The 24,618-nt window shown below is 35.8% G+C and overlaps 1 protein-coding gene across 17 annotated transcripts in view; it reads left to right on the top strand.

Annotated features, from left to right (window-relative positions):
* Positions 1 to 24,618, top strand: part of FAM135A (family with sequence similarity 135 member A) — a 105,596-nt gene that overhangs the window by 5,489 nt on the left and 75,489 nt on the right. For 10 of the 17 annotated variants that reach the window (XM_036916225.2, XM_057494020.1, XM_057494019.1 and 7 more), the window contains one exon: positions 11,833 to 11,912. In XM_036916225.2, the coding sequence (XP_036772120.1) occupies positions 11,833 to 11,912 (80 nt within the window). Of the gene's footprint in view, positions 1 to 4,814; positions 4,905 to 6,380; positions 6,497 to 11,832; positions 11,913 to 24,618 lie in introns of those variants that run through there. The other 7 variants (XM_036916227.2, XM_036916224.2, XM_036916222.2 and 4 more) reach the window with 1 other exon arrangement.

The raw sequence follows: 24,618 nt of genomic DNA, 5'->3' as shown, positions 1-24,618 counted from the left end.
GGGAAACACAGCATTTTAAAATACAGTTTGTCTGTCAAGCTATTATCATTATCTTTCCTTTGGAAGATCTCCCTCTTCCCCAAAGAGAAGTCAGTGCTCTCTTCTCTTAAATATTTCTTTAGCTTATACAGGGTGGCCCTCGGGACTTCGCTGTGATGAGTGAGGAGTGGCAGGCAGCACAGGTTTCTGCTCCAGTGATTTTCCTCGGGGTACTTGTCTCCGCTGCTGTAGTGATTCTGATAAGCTCATCTTCACTGTAAGTCACTTTCTAAAGTGAGAGATATTAATGATCAAAGTGTGTGATGCATATGAGTAATTGTGAAGGGAAAAAGAAGGTTAAAAGCCATCTGAGTGGCGGTGAATCTTCAGAGTCTGGCAAGTGAAGGTGGTTTGGCCATTTTAGAGCAGGATGTAACCCCGTGATTTTAGCATGTTGAGCCCCGAAAGAGGGAGTTTACAAAGCTTGGTAGATGTTAAAGCCTCAGCCAGTCAAAATGGGATCTGAATGTAAATCAAGAAATACGAACATGCCCTAGATGAATGGGACTTAGGAAAGATGGCAGCTGAGTACACCTTCTCCCAAGAGACCCACTTTCCTATTCTCCTCCGTTTGCTGCGGAACTTGGCTGTTACAAGAATATTTTATTATTCACAAAGTTACGAGAACGGCGTTCTGAAGATTTCTAGGGGTGCCCCCAGTTTGAGCTTCCTTCTTATTCATTGGGTGAAGGCTGCAAAAAATGGACCCAAAATTGAATAGCTAGTATTAAATGGTGTGAGTTAACCTCCCGTGTTTCGATCATATTTTAACATACTTGGATTTAACTGTAAATGTTGCTTTTCCCTCTGCCTGCCCCAGATCAGTCAGTTTTCACATATCTGTCATAGTGGGAGCCCTCATCTAGTTGGGCTTGAATTTGATGTTCCTTCATTTGGTATCAGTTCTTATATATCTGTCATAATAGCTTCTCACTACATGAAATATGAACATTTAAAGATGTGTATGTTTTTTATGTAGTATGGTCTCTAAATGCAAGTTTACTATATTATCCAGTGTTCAGCCGAAGAAATTGTAAATTTTTCCTAAACCAGAAGAGTGAATGTGTTTTACTCATCAGGAAATGATGTATTGATTGCCAACATGGAGCCTTTCTAAGTGATTTTTAAGGGTAAATTGACCCACAGGTGATTTTTGTCTTGCTTTGAAAGTGTCTTTAGTACTTAACTTGTGCTTACAATTGGGCATCGTTATTCACACTGTCAGTATTATGGGCTCTGAGCCCACTTGTCCCATGGCTGCTAACTTGGAAAAGGAATTCAGAAGCTGGAGATGTTGGCTCGGTTATTGATAGACGTGTTCCCTTTGGATTGACAAGGGAGTGTCTGGAATCTACAATTTGTTCAATTCCTTAACTCTCTGCCTCAGGAGAAAGATTATTGTCTGGGTATTCAAGAGTCGAGGCTGTTGGGTTTTCTGTGAAAGGATCTAATCGTTCCCTGAGGTCTCCAGACCATCTTGAGGAACCTCTGAGCAGTATCTCTTAGTTTCAGGTGTTTCTGCATCCTCTTTAGGTCTCTGAAACACTTGTGAATTCAGACCCAGTTAAGAGTGTTAGTTATTGTTTTAGGATTAGTGTGGGTGGTGTAGGAACATCTCACACTTTCTCCAGATACCCGTGCCTGGACTCCCCTTGGAAAGTGAGGTTCTCTCAGCTTGTCTAATGGGAGTGAGTATCCCTGTAGTCTTAGAAGCTGTGTGTGATGTTGTACCTAGTGCTACTTTGGGGGCAGTTACACTCTGGCCTTTAAAGAGATGGCTTAGTATTCCTAGGCTCAGATGTCCAATAGAAACCTATGAGACAGTGTAAGTTAAAATTTTCTAGTAGCTACATTTAAAAAAGTAAAAATATACTGGTAAAATTAATTTTTATAATATATTTTTAATGCAACATATCCAAAATATTATTTCAAGATGTTATCAGTATAAAAAACACATTGAGACATTTATTCTTTTTCTGTACTATCTTTGAAATCCAGTACTTCACACTTACACTGTGTCTCAATTAGTATACTCTGTTTTTAACAGTTAAAAGTAAGATACAGACCTATCAAAACAAATTTATGTTTGATGGGAAAATATTTTATGGTGCTTCAGTGTTTGGATTTAAATTTAAAATAATTTAAAAAAAAAGAAATCCAGTTCCTCAGCCATGTTAGTCACATTTCAATTATTTATTTAATAGCCATATGTGGCTAGTGGCCACTGTTGTACACAGCAGCTTTTGAGGGCCAAGAATGTCTTTCACATTAATAGGAAACTTTGTTTCTTTGGAAGTAAGCTAGCTTTTCCTGAAGTATTACAAGGTAATTGTCACATTGTTCTCCCTGTCAGATTTGATTGGTGGAGAAATCCCTTCTCATATCTAAGAGCCTTTCAGTCCAAGTTTCTCCTTTAATGGTACCCGAGTCAGTTCCTGTTTGAGGTTCCTGTCTGGCTCCTTTGGATTGGAGTTTGCAGTTTACTCAGCTCAATTCTCTTACGTACCTGGAAAGTGTCCCCTATAGGAAGGAGCTCTGCTTTAATAGCCCTTTCACATTATTCTGTTTAGGCTGCTTTGCAGGGTCAGGAGAACAGGATGAACAATTCAGTCTCAGGTAAGTCAGCGGGTTCCGGATTCCAGGCTCAGATAAAGTGGCAGATTCTGAGCCAGCCAGCAGACTACAGGGAGGTCATGAAACTCAGCTGCTGGTGGGACAGACTTCTTGGCGATGAAGTGACTTCTAGGTATCATCTTCCTGCGTCAAAGGAAAGAAGCCTTTCTTCTTTCATTCTTGAGAGAGGACAGGCCACGATTTTTCTGTTGGATGACAGATCCTTTGCCTGATGAACTGAGTGGCATAAGAATTTGTCTAAGTCAGAGATTGCAAACTGAATGAATTTGCCCTGTAGATTAGTTGGGGTTGAACTACACAGGCTTTGTTTGTTTTGTTTTTGTTTGTTTTTTAACTAGTTGACAACATCTAAAATTTAGGAGATTGCAGCTTTAGAAAAAAAACACTTGCAATTTCCCATCACAGCAGTGGGGCAGCCGAGACTGGCTTCCCTGTGATGGGAAAAGGGCAGTTTATGAGAACAAGGTCAGACAGATTCTCCCTTAACTCTGAGAATCCTCTGAATTTTTTTTCCTATCTCTTTACCAGCTCTCCTTCCTTTAGTCCCTTCTCCTTTGAATTTTTTCTTCAATCAATGCATAAACATAAAAATTCTTTCAGTTTTTTTTTGGGGGGGGCATGGAATGAAAAACAGATTTATCAGCACCCTGTATCAACATACCTGTACATGTATGTTTCTGTTAGGGACTAATTAATAAAAAGGCATGGATTTGAGGAAAATTAGCAACAAAAGAACAAAAAGCACAGCAGGATACAAGAGGAAGAGTGAAAGAAGTGGATAGGAAACCTTACTTAAACTTGCACTGGTAAAGGAATTTTATCATCAAAAGTTTTTTCATGCCTGTCTCTGTTTTCAATATATCAATGTAATAATTCCTTTATTCAATTAGGTTGGGTTTAAATAGAAAATTATAGTTAATATTTATGGAATACTTAATCTTAATTTACTAAGCATTCCTTAAATATTTGAGCAAGAGGCTGCCATGTCAGGCAGTAGGGATATAGTTGTGAACAGAGTGGTCAGAATTTCCTGCCTTCATGACTCTTACATTTTAGTGGGGAGAAATTATAAAGACTAATAAGGAAAATCTTTAGTTTGTTAGCTGGAGATAAGTGCTGAGGAAAATAAAGGAGGGAAGGGATAAGGTGCGTCAGGAGAGTTACTATTTTTAGTAGTGTGGCCAGGAAAGGCCTATTTGAGAATTTAATGTTTGAGACAAGACTAGGAAGAGGTTAAAGAGCAAGTCATTTGAATATTTGGAAGGTAAGAGTGTTCCAGGGAACAAAAGCAGAGGCTTTGATATAGGAATATATTTGGTCAATGATACTGTAAGTCAATGATATTGTAATAACAGTATAGTGACAGGTGGTAACCAGACATATCTTGGGACTCATTTCATAATGTATGAAAATACCGAATCACTATGTTATATACTTGAAACTAATAGAATATTGTATGTCAACTATAAATCAATAAAAAAATAGCAGTTAAAAATCAATAAAAAAAGAAATAGCAGTTATTGGTCTATAGCTTTATGTTGAAAAGAAGGAAAAGATGTATGAATAAGCATGAACATGGTCTTTATTTAACATTTTTAGTACCTAAAATGATTATACCAGGGGCAGAGGTTTTTAAAAAAAGTTTAGCAATAAGTATTTGGAGAGTTAAAAAAATCCATTGCAAACATATCCAGGTATCCTTTTTTGTCCAAATATTTTAAACAACTGATAGTGTGTGTGTGTGTGTGTGTGTGTGTGTGTGTGTGTGTGTGAAAATTTCAGAAACCACTTTACCCAGGGATATTTAAAATAGTGAGTTTGACATCTTAAAAATTGATAAGCTCATGTTTTGTGTTTTCATCAAGATTGTTTCTGAACCACTGCACTGAGAAAATACTCTTCTATTGTTGTCTTTTGTAGCATACACAAGTGAATCGTTAACAAAAACATGATAGTTTATACTGATATCAGTAAAACTGAATGAAAACAGATCTCTAAAACTTACTCTTCAGCCTTATGGAGCACATATAGATCTTTTAGATAAAATGGTGTTACTAAGTAACTAATGAAGCATAGGTTTCTCGAAAATGGAGTTTTTTATGTCTTCTATTGTTTGAGATGTAATTTTTCCTTTCTCATAGGCGGGACAATATATTTTTAACAAGACTCAGTAACTGGAAATACAAGATTGGTTATTTAATGATGTTAAGATGAAGTTTTAATAAGCAGAGGTAAGAACATGTCATTTCTTTTGCATTTAACTCATAATAGATCAGAATATTTGCCAAATTTCTATGAAGAATCATTTCAAAAACTGTTAAAGGACTGAGATTTTAATCTCACTTGCAAGCTAACAAGTTAGCCTGCCACAGTGCAATGGACATGGGCAGAAGACATGAGACTCCTGGGCCAAACAGAAGGATAACTTATGCTCACAGCCGGAGCAGTAGCCAGAGTACCAGGCAACACCTGGCATCTGAGCTTGTGTCAGAGGAGAGGAACCCCGAGCTAGGGAGCCCTTACTGTGGATGGTAAGCCTACCTGCCTTAGGCCACAGGGGGAGACTTTATCTCTTTAATGGTACAGTAAATAAATCTGCCCTTTGTTCCAGTAGGAGACACCATCTCTGACTTTAAGACTGTTTGCTAAACACACATCCTTGAAAAATAGTTCAGAAGAAAGACAGTCAGTGTTTCCCTGTGCAAAGTGGCAGAAACACGAGACTCTGGAGAATTGTCTCTCAACACTTTCTTACTCCAAATTGCATTTTAAAGCGTGTATTATTGATAAGGATGATTGGTACAGTGCTTTTTTGAAGTAGTGAAAATGCACAATAGGAAATTGTTTAAATTCTAGTAGTGTAATAGTTAACAATTGAAAATGATGTTGTAAACCTACATTTATTGGCATAGATGGTCATCAGAAAATTCAGTGAAATAAGCAAGTAATAAAGTGTATGTGTGTTTTGCTCCCATTTTTATAGAAATTGTACAAATGTACACACATATAAAGTCTATGTACCAAAGTATGTATTTTAATGGATAGAATTGTGAATGTTTTCCTATTTTGCTTGTCTGGGTTTTTTATATACATACATACATCATGTATATATATATATATATGTGTGTGTGTGTGTACCCCTTTGAAAATGGATAATGAAAGCTTTTATAATGAGGGAAATTTTTTTAAAATTTAAAAACAAATAGTCATTTAAGAACTTAGCCTAAGAGAGAAAAATCTTTATGAACGTAAATGGGGACTAAAGAAAGTTAATTCTCTTTTTTACTGTGGAGTTACCTTCATGCGCGTTGTAGAACTATAAGAGAATAATTAGATAGTTTAATTTCTTCTTAAAAATTTACTATTTTATTTATGAAGAGGGAGATAAAGTCAAGAGTTTCCATTAGCAATTTGCTGTATTATTTATTGTTACATAGATGTCATGAAGGATAACAAATCCTAGAAAAAGCATTCTAACAGGATCTAAATTATAGAATAGTGCTACTTATTCAGTAAGCATATTATTAGTAAATATAGATTTGGTGCTCTTTAGTTGGGATAGGCTAAGTTAAATTCACTGAACTAATTTGCTTCATTTTTATTTTCTGTCTATAAATCATACTCTGAAATATGTTTAAATATTAGTGTTTTGATAAGTTGGTGTTTTGTGTTCTGCTTCTCATGATTTTTTCCCCCCTTCAACCAAGGTGCTGCTATCACATTTGTCTTCTGGTTATAAAATAAAAATGACTGAAGTTCAAGCAATGGTAGAATTCTCGGTGGAGCTAAACAAGTTCTACAATGTGGATTTATTTCAGAGAGGGTGTGTATTTTAATATGAAAATTATATTTTGTACTGTTATTTAAACTTAATTACATACTTTTGTTCCAGCACATATAAACAATGAACTACATCCAAGTAATAGTTTTCTCAGAAATTTTAGTTTTAAATACATATTTGAGAAGTATTCACATGCATTTAAAGGTAAAACTCAATTTATTTACGTGTTTATAAGTTTGTACTGAGAATTGAGAGGATTTTTAATGGCAATGTGTAAGATCTCACTTCTCTTTAAAAGCTTACAGTATATGGGGAAGGTAAAGTAAATACACGAAACAGCTAAGTCAGAACATAAAGTGATGAATTTTCACTAAGTGTATAGAGGAAGTGCTGTAGAAAGCAGAACAGAAAGACCTCTTTCTGGGTTAGTATGTTGAGAAAGGCATTATGGAGGGATAGAGTCAAAGTATGGATAAGACTTGGATAGGCAAAGGATGAAGTAAAAGACCATTGTAGTAGAGACCAGAATGATTCAAGTTGGAAATAGGAATGAACCTACTCAAAGGATATTTAGGAGTTTGGATATTTTCTAGAACTGCAGAAGAAAAAATAGTAAAGAAAAAAGGTTATGTTTGTGAAAGGCTCTTAATGTCTGGAGAAGATTTGACACTGGAGATTTGGGTAGCCATTAAAGGATGAGATTATCACTATTACTACAGTAAGCACTTACTTCCTGAGGAAGATTGAGATTATACATATCAGATTGATATTTATGTAGAAGAAATGGAAGCATAGGGAACAGCTTAGAGGTGCTTTCAGTAGCTCGATATGAACGTGAAGGTCTGTACTAAGTGGTAGTGGTGAGGCTATGACTAACAGGAATAGGATGAGAGATTTTCTTTTGGTGGTGGTTTTTGTTTTTTGTTTTAGCTTGGTTTTGCCATGTTTTTGGAAAAATCAAAACAGCTGTGCTCTGCTCTGCTCCGCATGCCCTCTCATCCCTCAGCAGGGCAGCCTGGGTTTGTTCTTGTAGCAAAGGCAGGAGTTCTTATGCAAGGCCCTGGAATTGGCACACTTGTTAGTTCCACTTCATTTTGTTGGCTGAGCAAGTTACAAAGCCAGACCAGGAATCTAGGCTGGTGGCTCTTTGGCCAGTAAAACTTTCTTAACAACGTTAGGGGGTTTCTGTATGTCTGATAGAGTCCAATCCATGTTCTGAAACCCACACCGCCAACTGTTTGTGAGACTTGACTAGACTCCAGATGTGATGACTACTGTTTGGTGATCGGAATTCTGTGTGATCATGCCCTTAAACTTCCTAAAAGCTATTTTGCCAAACTAAGAATGTCTGTTTAGACACACCGCCTTTAATTCTTTAGACATCGTAAGAGATTTATAGCTAAATCCTTGATTTGATCTTTGTCCATGTTGGCATTTTATTTTGAAAATCTTCAGGGAGACTGGAGATGAAAAACAGTTTTATTTTCCAACCCAGCAAGTCCTGGTTCCTCTATATTCCCTCTAGATTCTGCTTATAAAATGTCTCATTCTTTCTTGTAAAACTGATTATACTTAACTAGGAACAACCGTTTCAGCATTCTGCCTGGAAAACAGCTTGCTGAAGTCACAAAATTTCTTATGTATATTGTCTACCTTCTTCTACGTTAATGACGGCATATTTACCAAGAATTCCATTGCTATATAACAAGGGTCACTATTTTTTTAAGTCCCTCACAATTTTTTCATTATTTTTCTTGCCTCCATAACTGTTGTTCTGATCCCAAAGTCAGTGCCACAGATTCTAAGTTTTGTTATACTGCGTACCGCTTCTAAGGCACTGATTTCTGTATTAGTTATTTAATGCCACAATAATGCAGCTAACAGCAAACCTAAAGCCTTGGTGGCATCGCAACAAACATTTATTTTTGCTCACAGTCTGTGGATCAGTTGAATGCTTCTGCTGATTTGGGCAAGCTTGGCTAATCTTTACTGGGCTCACTTATGAATTAACAGTCAGCTGGCAGGTTGGCAGGGTGTTGGCTGACTCAGGATGGCCTCACCTGGGTGAATTCAGCTCTGTTTTATGACCTCTCATCTTTTAGCTTTTTTTCATGGAGGGGGCATGGTCTAAAGAGAGAAATTATGCAAGAAGGCCTTTTAAGAAGTAGCCTTGGAACTAGCCTAGCTAGCACACTGTTAACTCTGCCATATCGTAGGGCCAGCCTGTATTTAAGGGGTGTGAAACTACATTCTACTTAATGGGAGGCACAAGACAGGAGGTGGATACAAGTACGGGCAAATTGGGGATGCTTTGAAAATCCACAGTCTTTAACAATTTTTGTTTTTTGTTATTAATTAAATTAAAACTTCTGTGAGGTATTTTGGGGGATCAGTAGTAGGATTTAATGACTGATTCCAGGTAGAGAATGATGCTGAGAGAAAAAGCATTAAGAAAAAATACAAACATAGAGGTGTGGATTCATTCACATGGTATCTGGGATTACTTTGAAATAGTTCAAAGAAAACACAGATGAATCAAGTATGGCAAATACCTTTTTAATTGTTAAAAATGAGCATAGTTGGCATGTGGTTCATTCTACTTTCTGTAAATTTGGATTTTTTAATACTAAGAAATTTAAAAGGTAATACTGAAGTTTTAAATCACATTGACTTGGATAGTATTGGTAATACTGAAATAAATAATGAAGTTGAAAGGGATAACTGGTGTGGGGCTCAAGATTAGTTCATTTTGATGTGTTGAATTTGAGGTGAGATATCCAAATGTAGATAGTTCATAAATAATGGGGGGTTTGGAAGTGGAAATAAGGATTAAGTGAATTATTGTTCCATTTCATTGTCACCATCATAAAAATAGCGTGTATAATTGCTGCTTTCATTAATTTTCTGTTATTCTGCAGTTGGGTTTCTCAATCCGTTGAGGACTTCTGAAGGATAGTTATGTTACTGATCTTTCAAAAATCTAATAATTAGAGACTCATTGTTTTTAGATATATAACTTGACATCTTAATTTGTAAGAATATTTTCTTTTTTAAATAGTTGAGGTGTAATTGGCATACAATTTAATATTAGTTTCATGTGTATGACATGGTGATTTAACATTTGTATACTTGTGAAATACTCACCACAGTAAGTCTAGTGACCACCTGTCACCAAAGTTAGTACAGTAGATTTTTTACTATGTTCTCCTTGCTGTACATTTCATCCTTGTTACTATTAATTTTATAACTGGAAGTTTGTACTTGTTGATCCCATGTCGCCCCCCCCGCAACTCCCACTCTCTTATGGCAACTGCCTGTCTGTTCTCTCAGTTGGTATTTAGGAGTCTGCATTTTGTTTTTGTTTTGTTTTTTGTTTGTTTTTTATATTCCACATGTAAGTGAAATCATGTGGTATTTATCTTTCTCTGTCACTGATTTCACTTAATGCCTTCAAGATCTATCATGTTGTTAAAAATGACAAAGTTTAATTCTTTTTTATGGCTGAATGGTGTTCCTGTGTGTGTGTGTGTGTGTGCATGTGCTTGCATGTGTGTGCCACGTCTTCTTTATTCATTCATCTGTCAATGGATGCTTGAGTTGTTTCCATATCTTGCCTATTGTAAATAATGCTGCAGTGAACATAGGGTGTATGTATCTTTTCTAATGTTTTTGTTTTCTTCAGATAGATACCCAGTAGTGGAATTGGTAGATCACTGAGTAGTCTTATTTTTGATTTTCTGAGGAACCTCCTTACTGGTTTCCATAGTGGCTGTATCAATTTACGTTCCCACCAACAGTACACAAAGATTCCCTTTTCTCTATATCCTTGCCAACACTTGTTATTTCTATTCCTTTTCACAATACCCATTCTAACATGTGTAAGGTGATAAATATCTCAATATGGTTTTGATTTGCATTCCCCTGATGATAAATGATATAGAGCATCTTTTCATATACCTGCTGGCCATCTGTATATCTACTTCAGAAAAATGCCTATTCAGTCTTATGCCCATTTTTTAATCAGACTGAATTGTATGAGTTCTTTATGTATTTTGGATATTAGTCCCTTATTAGATAAATGATTTGCAAACGTTTTCTCCCATTCAATAGGTTGCCTTTCATTTTGTTGATGGTTTCCTTTGCTGTGCAGAAGCTTTTTAGTTTTTTGTAGACCTACTTGTTTATTTTTGCTTTTGTTAGTTTTGTTTTTGGTGTCAGATTTAAAAAACTATCACCAAAACCTATGTCAGGGAGCTTTCTACCTATGTTTTCTTCTATTTTACTCATTTAGTTAACATTTCCAGCATGGGAAGTTGAAGAGTTCATAGACAATTGTTCTCCTCTGTCACTAGGGCTCCTGCTGATTTCATTTTGGTTTTTACTCTGTCTTCTCATGTTTTCAAGTTGATCTCATCTTAATCTCAACTAATTATCTATCTCTATGGAGTTTTGCTATGTCCCTTTAAGACCAAAATGTGACTTTAAAGGCTCTAAATTCACTTGACTACCCTTTTATTCACTCTTCTTTAATTCTGGCTTTATATCTGACCATGTGTTCTCTCCAAGGCCACACCTTCCTAGAAATAATAGCAATAATATATTTATGTATTGCTTTAGCTTTTAGTAATCCTGTGTGTGTGCGTGTGTGTGTGTGTATAGATGTATGTATCTTCCACTGCATACACAGACTTGCTGGGTAATAAAATGGTATTAAAACACAAATATGTTTTTACTTCATAATTTTTTTCTGTTTAAATTTATTACTAATGACTGGTAGATTTTTAAACATTTTTTATTATACATATTAAATATATAAATAAATGTATGAAATATATGTAATATTTTGAAATCCTGTAAAATAAATATGCAAGTAAAAGTACTTAAACAGATAGCTCTGACCTTGAAAAAAATTCCCAATTCTTTAAACCAAATCTATACCTTTACTTTGTAATTTATAGTATGAAACCAGTTTTTTAAAACTGTTATAATAAATCCTATATTTTCTCTAAATTATGCTTAAGAATAGTTCACCTTTATTATTTTTTAAATGAAAAAAATGAATAAACCAAATTAAACAGAAACTCTTAGATGCCTTACTGACTCCTCTGATTGCTGTGACATTCATTTAAAGTGAGAAATACCACATACATCTCTTCAGTTTCTCTCATTCATCTTAATACATCTGGTTTCCCTTTGGGTCTTATGCCGTGCTAATATTTGATCTGTGGATCTGATACGGTGTTTTCTACCATTAGTAAATATTATGGGAAATTGATAAGAACAGACTGATTTTATTATTTTAATACCTAGACAGAAATTGGGGCATTACATTATTTTTAAAATATATTGAAATGATATGTGTGTCTGTTTTGCTTTAGTTTTTACCAGATTCGTGCATCTATGAAAATTCCACCAAGAGTTCCCCACAGAGTAGAAGCTAGTTTGTTGCATGCAGCAGGTAAGCAAAGGAATATTTTCAACATTTAAAAAAGTTTGAAGCAACATTATAGTGGCCAATAATAATGTTACATAATTATTTTTATTTTTTAATTACAAATATAAGATACCAAAGAGCATCATTATAATATCTATTATAAGAAATATAGTTGAGGCCTCAGTAATAACAGGCTTGGTTATAGGTTCCTTGTTTCCCTCTTAGGTTTCTTATGATGAGAAAATGAAAGAATGTATGTAAAATTCCCATGAAAAAAACATAAGTAGGGGTGGTATCAGTTATATCATGTAAGGTATAATTTAAAAAATACACAGCTACTGTGAACTTATAATTGAATATATAATTACAAAGGTGTTATGTGATAAAGTTTTATAGTATGCCTTTTGAGAACTTTTTTTTAACCAGACTCTTTTTCTGGGTTACCTATTCTAATTAGAAAACAAAGAGCCAGAAAGCAATGTAAGAAGGTGTAAAATAGATGTGTTACAGCAGCTCTGTTAGTTTCTTATATCCTATGGAGAGACACCAGCATTAACATGTTTGAAGCGAACTGGTGGCCCTGCTCTTAGTGGGCCTTTTCAGCTTTCCCAGTACAGTGTGCTCTGCTTCATCCTATGCAGGTAGGAAATGAAATGGGGAATGAAACATTCCAGTGAGTTATTGTATATATCAAATAGGAATTACTAGTTTTCAGAGCATCATAAAGTAATAAAATACACCTAACACTCAAGCTATGCTAAGCATAATTCAGTCCACTTTTTAAATTTAAAAGTGTTCTGTAAATTTGAATTGTTTAAGAATATCTTTTTTAGCATAATGTGGACACTAAAATGCTAGTTAATGTTAACTATTAATGAATTGTATTTAATGGAGAGTTTACTCAGTCTTCCTGAAGACTCTTAAAATGCCTACTGCTTATGGCCAAAGATAGGTATATTCTTTTAAAAAGAAAAAACTTTTTCTTCTTGACGTGACTTACATATATGCATGTTAAAGTGTATGATGATTTTTGCATCTCTGTTCATCAGAGATATTGGCTTGTAATTTTATTTTCTTGCAGTCCTTGGCTCCTATATATCAGGGTAATAATAGCCTTGTAGTATGGGTTCAGAAGTCTTCCTTCCCGATCGGTGTTTTTGGAAAAGTTTGGGAAGGATTGGCATTATTTCTTCTTTAAATGTTCAGTAGAATTCAACAGTGAAGCCATCTGAGCCATCTGGTCCTGAGATTTAATTTGTTTGGAGATGGCTGATTACTGATTCAGTCTCTCATTGGTCTGTTCAGATTTTCTCTTTCTTCACAAATGAGTCTTAGTAAGGAGTATGTCTTTAGACATTTATCCATTTCTTCTAGGTTATCTAATTTGTTGGCATATAGTTGTTTATGTAGTCTGGTATCCTTTGTGTTTCCATGGTATTGTAATGTCTCCTCTTTTCTTTATAATTTTATTCACATCATCTCTCTTTTTCTTAGTCTTGCTAAAGTGTGTTGATTTTGTTTATCTTTTCAAAAAACCAACTCTTAGTTTTGTTGACCTTTTCTATTGTCTTTTTTGTCTTTATTTTGTTTATTTCCGCTCTGGCCTTTATTTCCTTCCTTCTGCTAACATTGGGCTGAGTTTGTTCTTTTAATAGTACCTTGAGTTGTAAGGTTAGGTTTGAGATCTTTCTAGATCACTTGTATGGCAGAAATGATACAGTAATTAGTATCATTTACAAAGTAATGGTAATCTGGCATTATGACAAATAGTATTTCATAAATACCCAAAAAGTAGAATACCTTCTTTTTTAAGTGACTTTCCTGACCATTGTGATTTTGGTTTTTATTAGTTAAAAGTCAAGATTTGATCATTGGTACTACCAATTGAGTTTCTAGTTGCTGAAAATATTAGCTGCATATTTTTAACCAAAATGTGAATGGTCTGATAGTTTCCTAGAGTGTGGTAGGGAAGTATCTTTTAATAATAAATTGTTTATGGCAGACACCAGTCTTTAAAAGAGAAGCTTGGGTTTGGAAAACAATAGACTTCCATAATACAAAATTTCAGTTTATATGTAAAAACATAATTTATGTGTGTATTTTTATAGCATTATACCAGAAAAATTTTAAGAGGTTGCTTACTTTTTAATTAAAGTATAGCAGCTAAAATGGCAAACACAAGAACCAGATTTGGACAGAAAAATAAAAAAATACATAAAATTTATTTTATACTTTTTTCTTACTGTTTTTCAAAACAGCAAACTTGTCTGTCATGTCTTAAATTCATTACCTATATGATTTCTCAAGATTTTTTTTGATTGCAAATGTTGTATCAGTATGCTGTATTTTTCTTTAATTTAGAATGTCTTGTTTTTCTTATTCATGGGGTACCCAGTGATATCTACAGTTTTACAAGTAAAGTGACCCTGAACAAATTATGAGATGTGCTGCGTTCTTTGCCCAGTACCATTCCCAGTATGATTATTTGTATATGTGCATAGTGTTCCATAGCTTTTGAATTTTGTTTCATCCTCTGAACACTTCAATGATAACTTAAATCTGAGGTCCCAAGTGTATTTCCTGCTAGCATACTGCAGAATAGCCTATCATGTTAAATGTTTTTTAAATTTATATGAGAATTATAGACAATAGTGGTTGATGGAATATGGTAACTTATTTGAAACTCACAGGTATGGGAGATCCAAAATAATGTTTTAGTATCCATGGTCTGAAAAAAGAAAAAAAAAAAGAGCAAAGAGGGCAGCCATTTTCTTCCAGTCTTTGATATATTGATTCTTTTCTTTTTATGTCCTTCCTCCTCCAAGATTTGTTTCATTTTAAAATAGTATAAAGGAAGGAGTCCCTGGAGTGTGTATCTTTTTAATATTAGTAAGTTCATTAGGGAAAGATACCTTTTCCAAAATTTTCTGCCTTCAGAATTACCCTTGTGTATTTGGCTGACTTTGTTTTAATAAATGCACATCATTGATTCTAGACTCATCCTTCATTAAACCATAAGGGTAGTTTTCCTTTATCCTCTGCTCATTCTTTCACTTCTGTTCCTTAAAAATTCACTTTTTCTGTTGAGGGCTTGGATTTTTCTCTGTACTTTATCCTGTTTTTCTTCTAACTTTGATTTGTACTTTCAAGACCTTTCCTTTCCAGCACTGTATTTAACCATAATTCCTACACTTTGTGTATATTTCTGGAAAACTTTTAGGAGGAAGAGAGAAATGATAACTTTGCATGTGGGTTGCAGTAGGGTAGATTAGATGTGGTAGGAATCAGGTGGTATTATACAGTTTATTGCAACACATTTAAATTATTTCCAGCACAAAATTGTGCTGACAGTAAGAGGTTTGAGTCAGGAAATAGCTGTCATCTGCAATAACATCAGTCATGAAAAACAATGCGTATTTATAGGGCTGTTGAAAATTGATTAATAAGAAAGCATTCAGAGAGACATTTACAACCAAGAAGTCATTGCTGGTTCTAGGAAGCTGCACCCCGCTTGAAATGTTAGAGGACTTTTGTATAGTTTTGATGAAAAGTTCAAATTAGCAACTCCCCACTTCTAGTAGTGATAATATTCTTTTCAAACCAGAAGCATGTTATTTTATTTGCTTTTAAATATCCATCCACCCTTTCTTCCCTTGGCAGTGAAAACAAAACAGGCAAATAGTTCAAAGATCTGTTAGTCCAGAAAGATTTGTAGTGAAAATCATAGCTTCTTCTCTAAGTGTGTGCACTTTTAACTATTTCACTACCCTAATGGTTTCCTCTGTATAGACATTTTCATTTCCTGTAATGATAAATGACAATTTATCTTAGTGACACTATTGCCTCCCTTCTTCTCCCCCTCCTGTATCTTTCTTGTATATATTATTTGAAGCTACCATTATTGTAGCTTCAAATAATATACATAAAACTCCTTTTCCTACTTCAGCAAATATATGACTGATCCCTCATTTTATTAAGTAAGCAAATAAGCAAAATCTTGCTCTTTTTTTCAGATTCTCTCTTTCTCTTTACCTCCCAACCTGTTAGATATATCCTTTGTTTTATATTAACAAGGTTGCTAACATTCATTTTCTATTTTGTAGCTGTAGTTAAATTTTAATATGCTTTGACCATGGGTTGATTCCAAATATTGAAAACAAGTAAACAGCATTTTCATTTTTATGGCAACACAAGAGGGAGAGGGCTTGTAAAACTGAAATGACTGTCCCAACATCAAAAGGAGGATCTTCTGGCAAAACAAGGCAAATCTAGTTACCATTTTGGTATTGAGGTGGGTCACCTGTGCTGTAGAGGGTAGATATAGATATATCTTAGGTGTTTTAGAAGCTATAAACTCAAAGATGGAGCTCTGTTTAGTTAACAAAGTAGTGACTTGGGATCAGGATACAGCGTCCTTTTATGTTACCTTGGAAAATTTATTTAACATCTGTAAGCTTCAGTTTCTTCTCTGGGAAATGTGTTACCTGCTTTACAAGGTTGTTGTGCATTATATGTATGAAAGTTCACGGCAAACTAAAGGGCTGTATTCATGTAAAGTATTATTGGGCTTCTATTCATAAGAAAGAAAGGGAAGCAGTCACATTTTGACTCAGTTACTATGCTATTTGTGAATCCTTTAATGTTATAAAGATCTGAAACTTACAATAAAGTTAATTTGATGTCCTATGGTTTATATAATTTGTTAGGCAACAGAGTAATTAAGTATATAGGATAGCATCTCATGTTAATAAGTACATTTAAAAATGTTTAAAAAATTGATAAATCCATTTCTGGGATAATAAACATGAACTAGGAAGACCGAGGGCAAGAAAGGAACACTGAATGGGAGAAGAGACCTCACAAGAGACCCTGAATGTATAACTCATCAGGAAATCTAGGTACCTGGGCTTGCATTTCTATGCTCATCAAACTAGCTTAATCTGTAGAAACTGTTTGAATTTGGGCAGCATTTCAAGTCTTGTTCTACCCCTCACTGACTGTATGGTGTTGAGTAGTTCAGTCTCTCTGGGCCTTTCCTTGTCAGTGACGTGGAAATAAGCCCTGACTCCATTGTTTGTTACAGTCAGGTGAGAAAATTGGGTGAAGAGACCTGGTATAGTGCTCAGTAAATACTGGTTCCCTTTGTCCTACCTTCCATTTCTATCCTAAATTGCCCCAGATATTAAAAAGTTGACATAAGGTGGGCTCTAGGACCTTAGAACCAACTTGATTTAAGGAAAGACAGTCCATGAACAAGGGGTTGACTGGCAGCATCTGTGTGCCTTTCCCTTGTTAGGTTTCACAAATCAGCCTTCCTGATAACCTGGATAGCTGATGGATACGCTTTAACCTTTTTATGTCTCCCTTGGGTCTTTTCTTCCCCAGTAAGACAGTTATTCCTTTCTACTCTAGGGGTTCTCTGATGGGTGGTAAAAGTGAACTGCACACACTTTTTTAGCTTGTTTATCAGTGTGACTAGAAGATCAAGCACAGGCTTTGAAGCAAACAGCAGTGGCATTTGTTTCTTGGGCAAATTGTTTAAATTATCAGAGCCTTGGTATCTATTAAACGGGTGTATTATTGCCTGCTCTGTAAGATTGCCTAAAGCATTAGTAACAGTATCCATAAAGCACAGTGCCTGGCACATAGTAAGTGCCCTGTAGCTAATAGCTAGTATTAGTAGTAGTAGTAATATGACTGCTATTTTTTCCTTTTTCTTTTTCTTGAATAAATTTGATATACAACCTTGTATAAATTTGAGGTGTACAGTGTGTTACTTTGATACATTTGTGTGTTGTAATATGATTGCTCTGGTAGGCAATATTTATCACATTACCTAATTATAGTACAATATTGTTGTCTATACTCATTATACTTGTGCATTAAAGCTCTATAGCTTATATACTACTTGTGCATGCCCTTGAACAGTATCAGTCTAATCCCCTAAAACCCCCATCCTCAGGTAACCACCATTTTATTCTCTGTTTTTCACAAGTTTGCCTTTTTTGTATTCTACGTAAAAGTGATATCATACAGTACTTGTCTTTTTCTTTCTGGTTTATCTCATCATATTGTACTCAAGGTCCATCCATGTTGCAAATGGCAGGATATTCTACTTTGTCATGGCTTAACAATATTCTATTGTGATATGTACCACATCTTTTTTCCTATTCGTGTGCTAATGGACATATAGGTTGTGTCCATTTCCTGGCTATTGAAATAATGCTGCACTGAACATGGGAGTGCAGATACCTCTTCAGAATCCCATTTTCATTTCCTTTGGGTGTATACCCAGAAGTGGGATTGCTCAATCATAAGGCAGATATGCTTTTTAAGTTTTTGAGGAATCTTCATACTGTTTTCCCTAGTAGGTGGACCAATTTACATTTCCACCAGTAATGTGTAAGGGTTCCCCTTTCATCACAACCTCATCAGCACCTGTTGCTCTTGTCCATTCTTGATAACAGCCACTTTCTAACAGGTGTGAGCGGATAGCTCACTGTGGTTTGATTTGCGTTTCCCTGATGATTAGTGATGTTGAGCATCTTCGCATGTGCCTGTTGCCCATTTGATGACCTCTTTGGGAAAATACTATTTAGTTTTTTGCAGGACTACTATTTATGATGAGAAAGAAAGGGAAATTGCACAAAAATTCTAACAATAATGTGCGGGAAAGGTCTTATTACTAAAAAAAAATGCCACTTTGATAGAAGCTTCACAACTAAACATTTGAACTAAAAATCAATTCTGGTGGAACAATAAAGAATTTCCCGTTATTTATGTTTGATCGGGGTATTTCTAAGGCCATCTGTTCTGGATAAAATTCTTTGTGTGCCTATCTACCACCACCTAGTGCTTTTATACAGGTGATAGTAGTTAACAACAAATTAATATTAAGAAAACAAGAAGGTTGGAAATAAGGGCTGGCTATCAAAGAAGAAAGGGTTGTCCCAGTTGCTTTGCTCTGTCATGGTTAATTGCCTGTGGTAAGGCTTCGGGTATTTTGCAGTGCTGCTAGAAGAACCATCTCTTCTCCCCTGTTGTCTCCTTAAGCTTGGTCCAGCCAACTCCTCAGGACCTCCTCTGGGAGCCACTGACAATAGTTTGGCTGAATTATTGAGAGTCCATGATTTGACCCTGTCCATATCTAACATTATTTACAACCATCTCTCTGGGATCTGTGGATCTCTTTTTAGCTTCTCAAATTTTATGGGTTCTAAGTGACCTGATATTTTATGCATGTTCTTCCCTTCACATTATTTCTCTTGTTAACTCACAGATAACTTCCAAAGGCAGGTAAACCCCCATGTGGTCATAGCACTTTCTAAGCACGTCTTTCAGCTCTTACCATCTTAAAAGTTTTCCTTCAGAAATGGAATTTTAATATAATAAACATTAAGATTCATTAAAGAAAAATGCTTTTTAAAAAAATGAGGAAAGTTTAAAAAAATATATAGCTAGAGACAATTCATATTATGTCATTAATCCATTACTATTATTAGTAATAAAATAATCTCAACAACTATGAATGGAAAACTCACCATAAAGTTAGATTTTTCAATAAACTTAATTTATGAAACTTGAGGCCATTTGGCATTACAAGCCTCCATTTTGCTTTCCCTAGATTCAATAGCTTCCTTGTGTCACTGCTGTTCATTATCTTTTTTTCCTGGCTTAAGAGATAGTGATAATTACATTGCCATTTGCTTTGGCCTCCTGAAATAGGAATTTAAGAGATTATCACATTGTCTACAATTATATACTTAGATGTTTCTATCCAAACTAGACTGGGAACTCTGAAAACAAGGGCAGTGTTCTTATTTCATATCTCTTCGTTCCCAACTTTTTAGAGGCTTAATGAATTTTGGTTGGATGAATGCTCTCTTGAGCACAAATGAAATAAAAGATACCAATACTGGGTATTTAACAACAGGAAACGGAAATTTGGAAGGATAGGAATAGGAATAAAATATAAATTATCGTGGCTAATGTAATAAGTATTTATAGGCTTCAATCACAAATCTCTGAAAGTGTGTATCTGATGTTTTGGTAACAGATAACTGATAGGCAAAGTGAAAATAAGACTCATTTCAACAAGGAAATAGGGCGTGAAATTAAAAGTTAGGTGAAAGTTCATTTACTCAAAAAACACTTGCTGAATGCCTGTTATATGTAAGACATAGTGCTCACTCCAAAGTTCAAACAATGAAAAAGATACCCGTGGTTCCCACCTCAGGGGTGGAGGTTATCATGCATAATAAAAAGTAGAGAGGGTTTCAGATTCAAGAAGGTAAAACTGAGTATACACATATGGTTAGGCCTTCTCGTTCCCAAGACTCCTTGGAGTAGCAGTATAGAAGCACAGAAAGGAGTAATAAAAAAATGTTTCAGTAAGTTTCTGAAGGACTAAAAAAGAAGTGGGAGCTGAACTGCCTTTTGGGACACATTCCCCGAGGGATTTCAGACAGGTAACAGCAGAAGAGGGAAGTAAGAAGTGGGCCTGAAACAGCAGTACAGTAAAGGCCTGTAATGGGGAGGTGGGAGCACCCCAGCCCCAAGTGCAGAGGTCGGGAAGATTGGCATTCACCTGAGCAGGAAGCCTCAGGGCTTTTCTTTACATACATCGGCCTGCGGTATTAATGTATTAACCCACCAGAGTAAAGCACTCCATTCTGTCTTTTTTTCTCTTTTGTGGTAAAACCGCACAACATGAAATCTGCCCTCTTAACAATTTTTTAAGTGTATATGGTATAGTGTTGTTAACTACATGTACAGCAGAGCTCTAGAACTTTTTCACTGTGCGTATCTGAAATGCTCTTCCCTTGGTTAAGCAACCCCTTTCTCCCTCTTCCTGGCCTCTAGCAACCACCATTCTACTTTCTGCTGAGGAGTCTGACCTTTCCTGATGCCTCATAGAAATAGGATCATGTAGTATGTGGCTGGCTTGTCATTTAGCATAAGTCCTCATGGTTCACTCTTGTTGTAGCATATGATACTATGTCCTAATTTTTAAGGCTGTAAGTAGTCCATCATATATCTCATTTTCTTTATCTGTTCATCTGTCAGTGGACATTTAGGTTGTTTCCACCTGTTAGCTATTGTGAATGCTGCAGTGAACATGAGAGGAGCTATGACTTCAAGATCCTGTTTTCAATTCTTTTGGGTAAATTCCTGGTAGTGGGGTTGCTGGATCATATGGTCATTCCATTTTTAATCTTTTTTAAAATTTGATACTGGTTTTTATTTTAATCTGTTTTCCTTAATTTGATACCATTTTCCTTAGTGGTGACGCCACTTTACCTTCCCACCAACAGTATACATGAGTTCCAATTTCTTTACAAGAGCCCACCATGTACGTGTAATACTATATGATGAAAGAAATATGTAAGCCATGGACCTTGCTTTTAAGAAGTTTCTATTCCTTCCTCCTGAAATTCTCTTCCTTTCTATCTTCATTTGACTAATTTTTTCATGCATTTTCAGCTTCAGTTTTATGTTGTCAACAAAGTATTTCCTCACTCCACAGACCAGGTTTGCTCTCCTATTAGAAGATGCCGTTGCACTCTATTCTTTTCTGTAACACGTAGTGCAGATGCAGTTTACAGAATTAGGTGAGAGCAGGGAAAGTGGTTTTTTTCTTTGGTTTGAGCTACTTAGCTTACAGCAATGTATGGCACAGAGTAACTGTACAATAAATACCTAAAATTATATAGTGAAATGTATCACACATTTTTAAAAGATCACATAAAACATTGTTTCATTAAAATAATAAAGGTATGCTACTCTTTATTTAAGGAATAGAGCATTACTAGCCCCCTAAGAACCTTCTGTATACTCCTTCCTTCTGCACATCCCTCCTGATTTTATTAATCGTTCTTTTGCTTCCTTTATAGTTTTTTCACCTGTGAATGTATTCCAGGGAAGTATCTAGTTGAGTTTGGAAAAGCTGACTAGCAAGCACAAACCCAATTGTTTAAGAAAGCTACAGTATCATTACTATTAAAAGAAGACTCCCAGAAGAAGAGCTGAACAGTCTCTGGGCTGCAGTGTGCTTCTGTATGCTTGAAAGGTTCTGAGACTCCTTTGGGAGAGCTAGTGGGCAAGGTCAAAAGTGAATTGCAGGAGCTCACCACCTTCAGGGATCCTTGCAAGGTTGTAGTGTGATGAAATATTAGATACCCAACATGTGGAGTGGACTGACTGGCATCTAAACTTACCATTCAGCTGTCCTTCCTTCAAACCTCAGGAGTAGGTCAGAGCAGAAGACTTCTGTGAGGTGAAAATGCCCTCATATGATCTAGGAGATAGGACAGAAACTCCATCAGTGTACCCTCATACCAAAAAGAACCTGGCTGGGCTTTTAATCTTTCCTTAGGTGAAAAAATGATATTAAGACTGCAAAGATCTTTTAGATGATAGGCTTCAGCATGTCTGTCTGTTGAGTTGCACTAATCCAGGGTTTATTAGACATATACTGTACCCTAAGCAAAGGGTCTCTTTGGAATCCTCCTTCCCATGTCACCTTCCTGGAGATTCCCTTTGCCTCTCTTCTGCATGGGATCTCATTTCCTAACACCTCTTTTTCCTTATTTTGGTTTACTCTCTCATTTTGGTGGAGGCTATTTTCTAATATCTTGTTGAGAAAAGTGGCAGAGGAAATAAGTATATTTAAACTTACAGTGTCTAAAAATATCTTTATTCTGCTCTTACACCTATTTGACAATTTAGGAATAGAATTCTAGGTTGGAGCTCTTTTTTCTTGAGAATTTTGAAAACACTCGTCTATTGTCCTTTGGTTTGCAACATTGCTGTTGAGAGTTCCAAAGCCATTCTGATTGTTAATCCTTTATATGTGACCCTTTATCCCTTATCTTGTTAATGATTTTCTCCCATCTTTCTTCTCTGTTCATTTTGGCATGAGGAATAATGGGAGGGTAGAGAAGGCTTCTAAATGCCCACTTGAGAGGGCTGCCCTGGAGCAGCCCTCAGGAAGAGCAATAGCAAACACTTGTGCTTTTTGAGGCAGCGGTTTCTAGATCCACATTATCTGAATGCTTTAAAAAAACTACTTTCCATTGAGGAAAATTTCTTCACAGCTCTTCTCTGATATATACAGAAGTTGAGTTTCTGATCTGCTTGGTTTCCCTTCATTCATGTGTATATATGAATATGTATATGTATGTATATAGATAGATAGATATATAAATACACATAGAGGAGAGAGAACTATCTCAATTAAAACAGAAAAGTTGTACTTACAGTACAAAAAACTTTTTTCCTGAACCACTTAAGAGTAATTTGCTAACATGATGTTCCATCATCCCCAAATACGTCAGTATATATTTCCTCCAAACAATATTCTTCTACATAGCTCAGTAAAATCATCAAAATCAAGAAATTAACATTGGTATATTTTATCCTCAGGTCATTCAAGTTTTGCTACTTGTCCCAACAAAGTCCTTAATAGCAAATGATCCAGTTCAGAATCACCCTTTGTAGTTAGTTGTGTCTACTTCATCCTGGAACAACTCCGCAGTTACTCTTTCACTTTTCATGACCCTCATACTTTTGAAGACTGTAATCCTGTTAATTTTTAGTATGTCCTTCAGTTTGCACTGGTCTGCATTCTCATGATTAGAGTCAAGTTACACATCTTGGACAAGAATATCTCAGAACTGTGCTAGGTTCTCCTCGTATCCCATGAGGTAGGTCATGATTTCTCATCCCATTATTGATGATGTTAACTTGGATCATTTGATTAAGTCTCTGGCAGACTTTTCCACTGTAAAGTCACTCTTTTTCCATTCAAACTTACAATATTTTCATTTATTTATGTATAGGAATATGGACTTAACAGATTTCTGTATTTATTCAGTGGACGGTAATCTGATACCACCATACTTTACTTTGATGCTCAGTTCATCCCCAATAAGACCAGGAGTAGAATCTTCAAGTTAGCTCCTTTGTTCTTTTGATGTGTTCCCTCATTGTTTAAGGACTTCCTTCCTTTCTGGTCTGAAAAGACGGTCCATACGCCTTGTCCTATCTGTGCCCCTGCTTTGGAGTCAAACCATTTCTCCAAACGCCCTGGTTCCTTTTCGTTGAGAATATAGCAGAAACCAGTATTGCTGTGTTGCTCCCAAGCCCTTTACATGGACAGAACTAATGAGTTCACATGTGTAATACACATATATACACAAATTTACATGTGTTTTTATGTAAATATATGGTGAAAACCATGAATTCACATAAGTATTTTTTGAATTTCCATCCAGTACCACAAGATTCATTTTGTATTCATGTCTCCTTTCACATGTGCACATACTTCCTCTGAAAGGTTATTTGGTAAGAAATCTGACTCGTTATTCTCAGTGTATTTTCTTATTTGGTCAGTCCCTTGTATGTGCCAGTCTCTTGTCCCTAAGCCCCTTCTCATGAATGCTCTCCTTAAACCTTTTGGGCTTCAGCCCCTCATGGCAGGTCATTACCCTGTGTGGACACCCCCTCTGCCCTCCTTGGACTCACTATGTCCTTGTGCCAGGAGTTCCTTTAGCAGGGTATTCTCCTTGCCTTCCTTTGGCTCCATTAGAGTGTATCAGGATGCCACTGCCCAGAACCACCCTCGCCCCCAGCGGAAGTTCTTCCTATCCTTTTTGGACTCCTACACCATGTACTAGGCTGCCCCGCTGCAAGGATACCTCCTCACCTAATTTGGGTTTCAACTGCCCAG

Source organism: Manis pentadactyla, chromosome 16, assembly GCF_030020395.1.
Source record: "Manis pentadactyla isolate mManPen7 chromosome 16, mManPen7.hap1, whole genome shotgun sequence".
In the NCBI taxonomy this organism is placed as follows: Eukaryota; Metazoa; Chordata; class Mammalia; order Pholidota; family Manidae; genus Manis; species Manis pentadactyla.
Note: the sequence above shows the minus strand (reverse complement) of the source record. Positions and strands in the feature narration are given on the sequence as shown.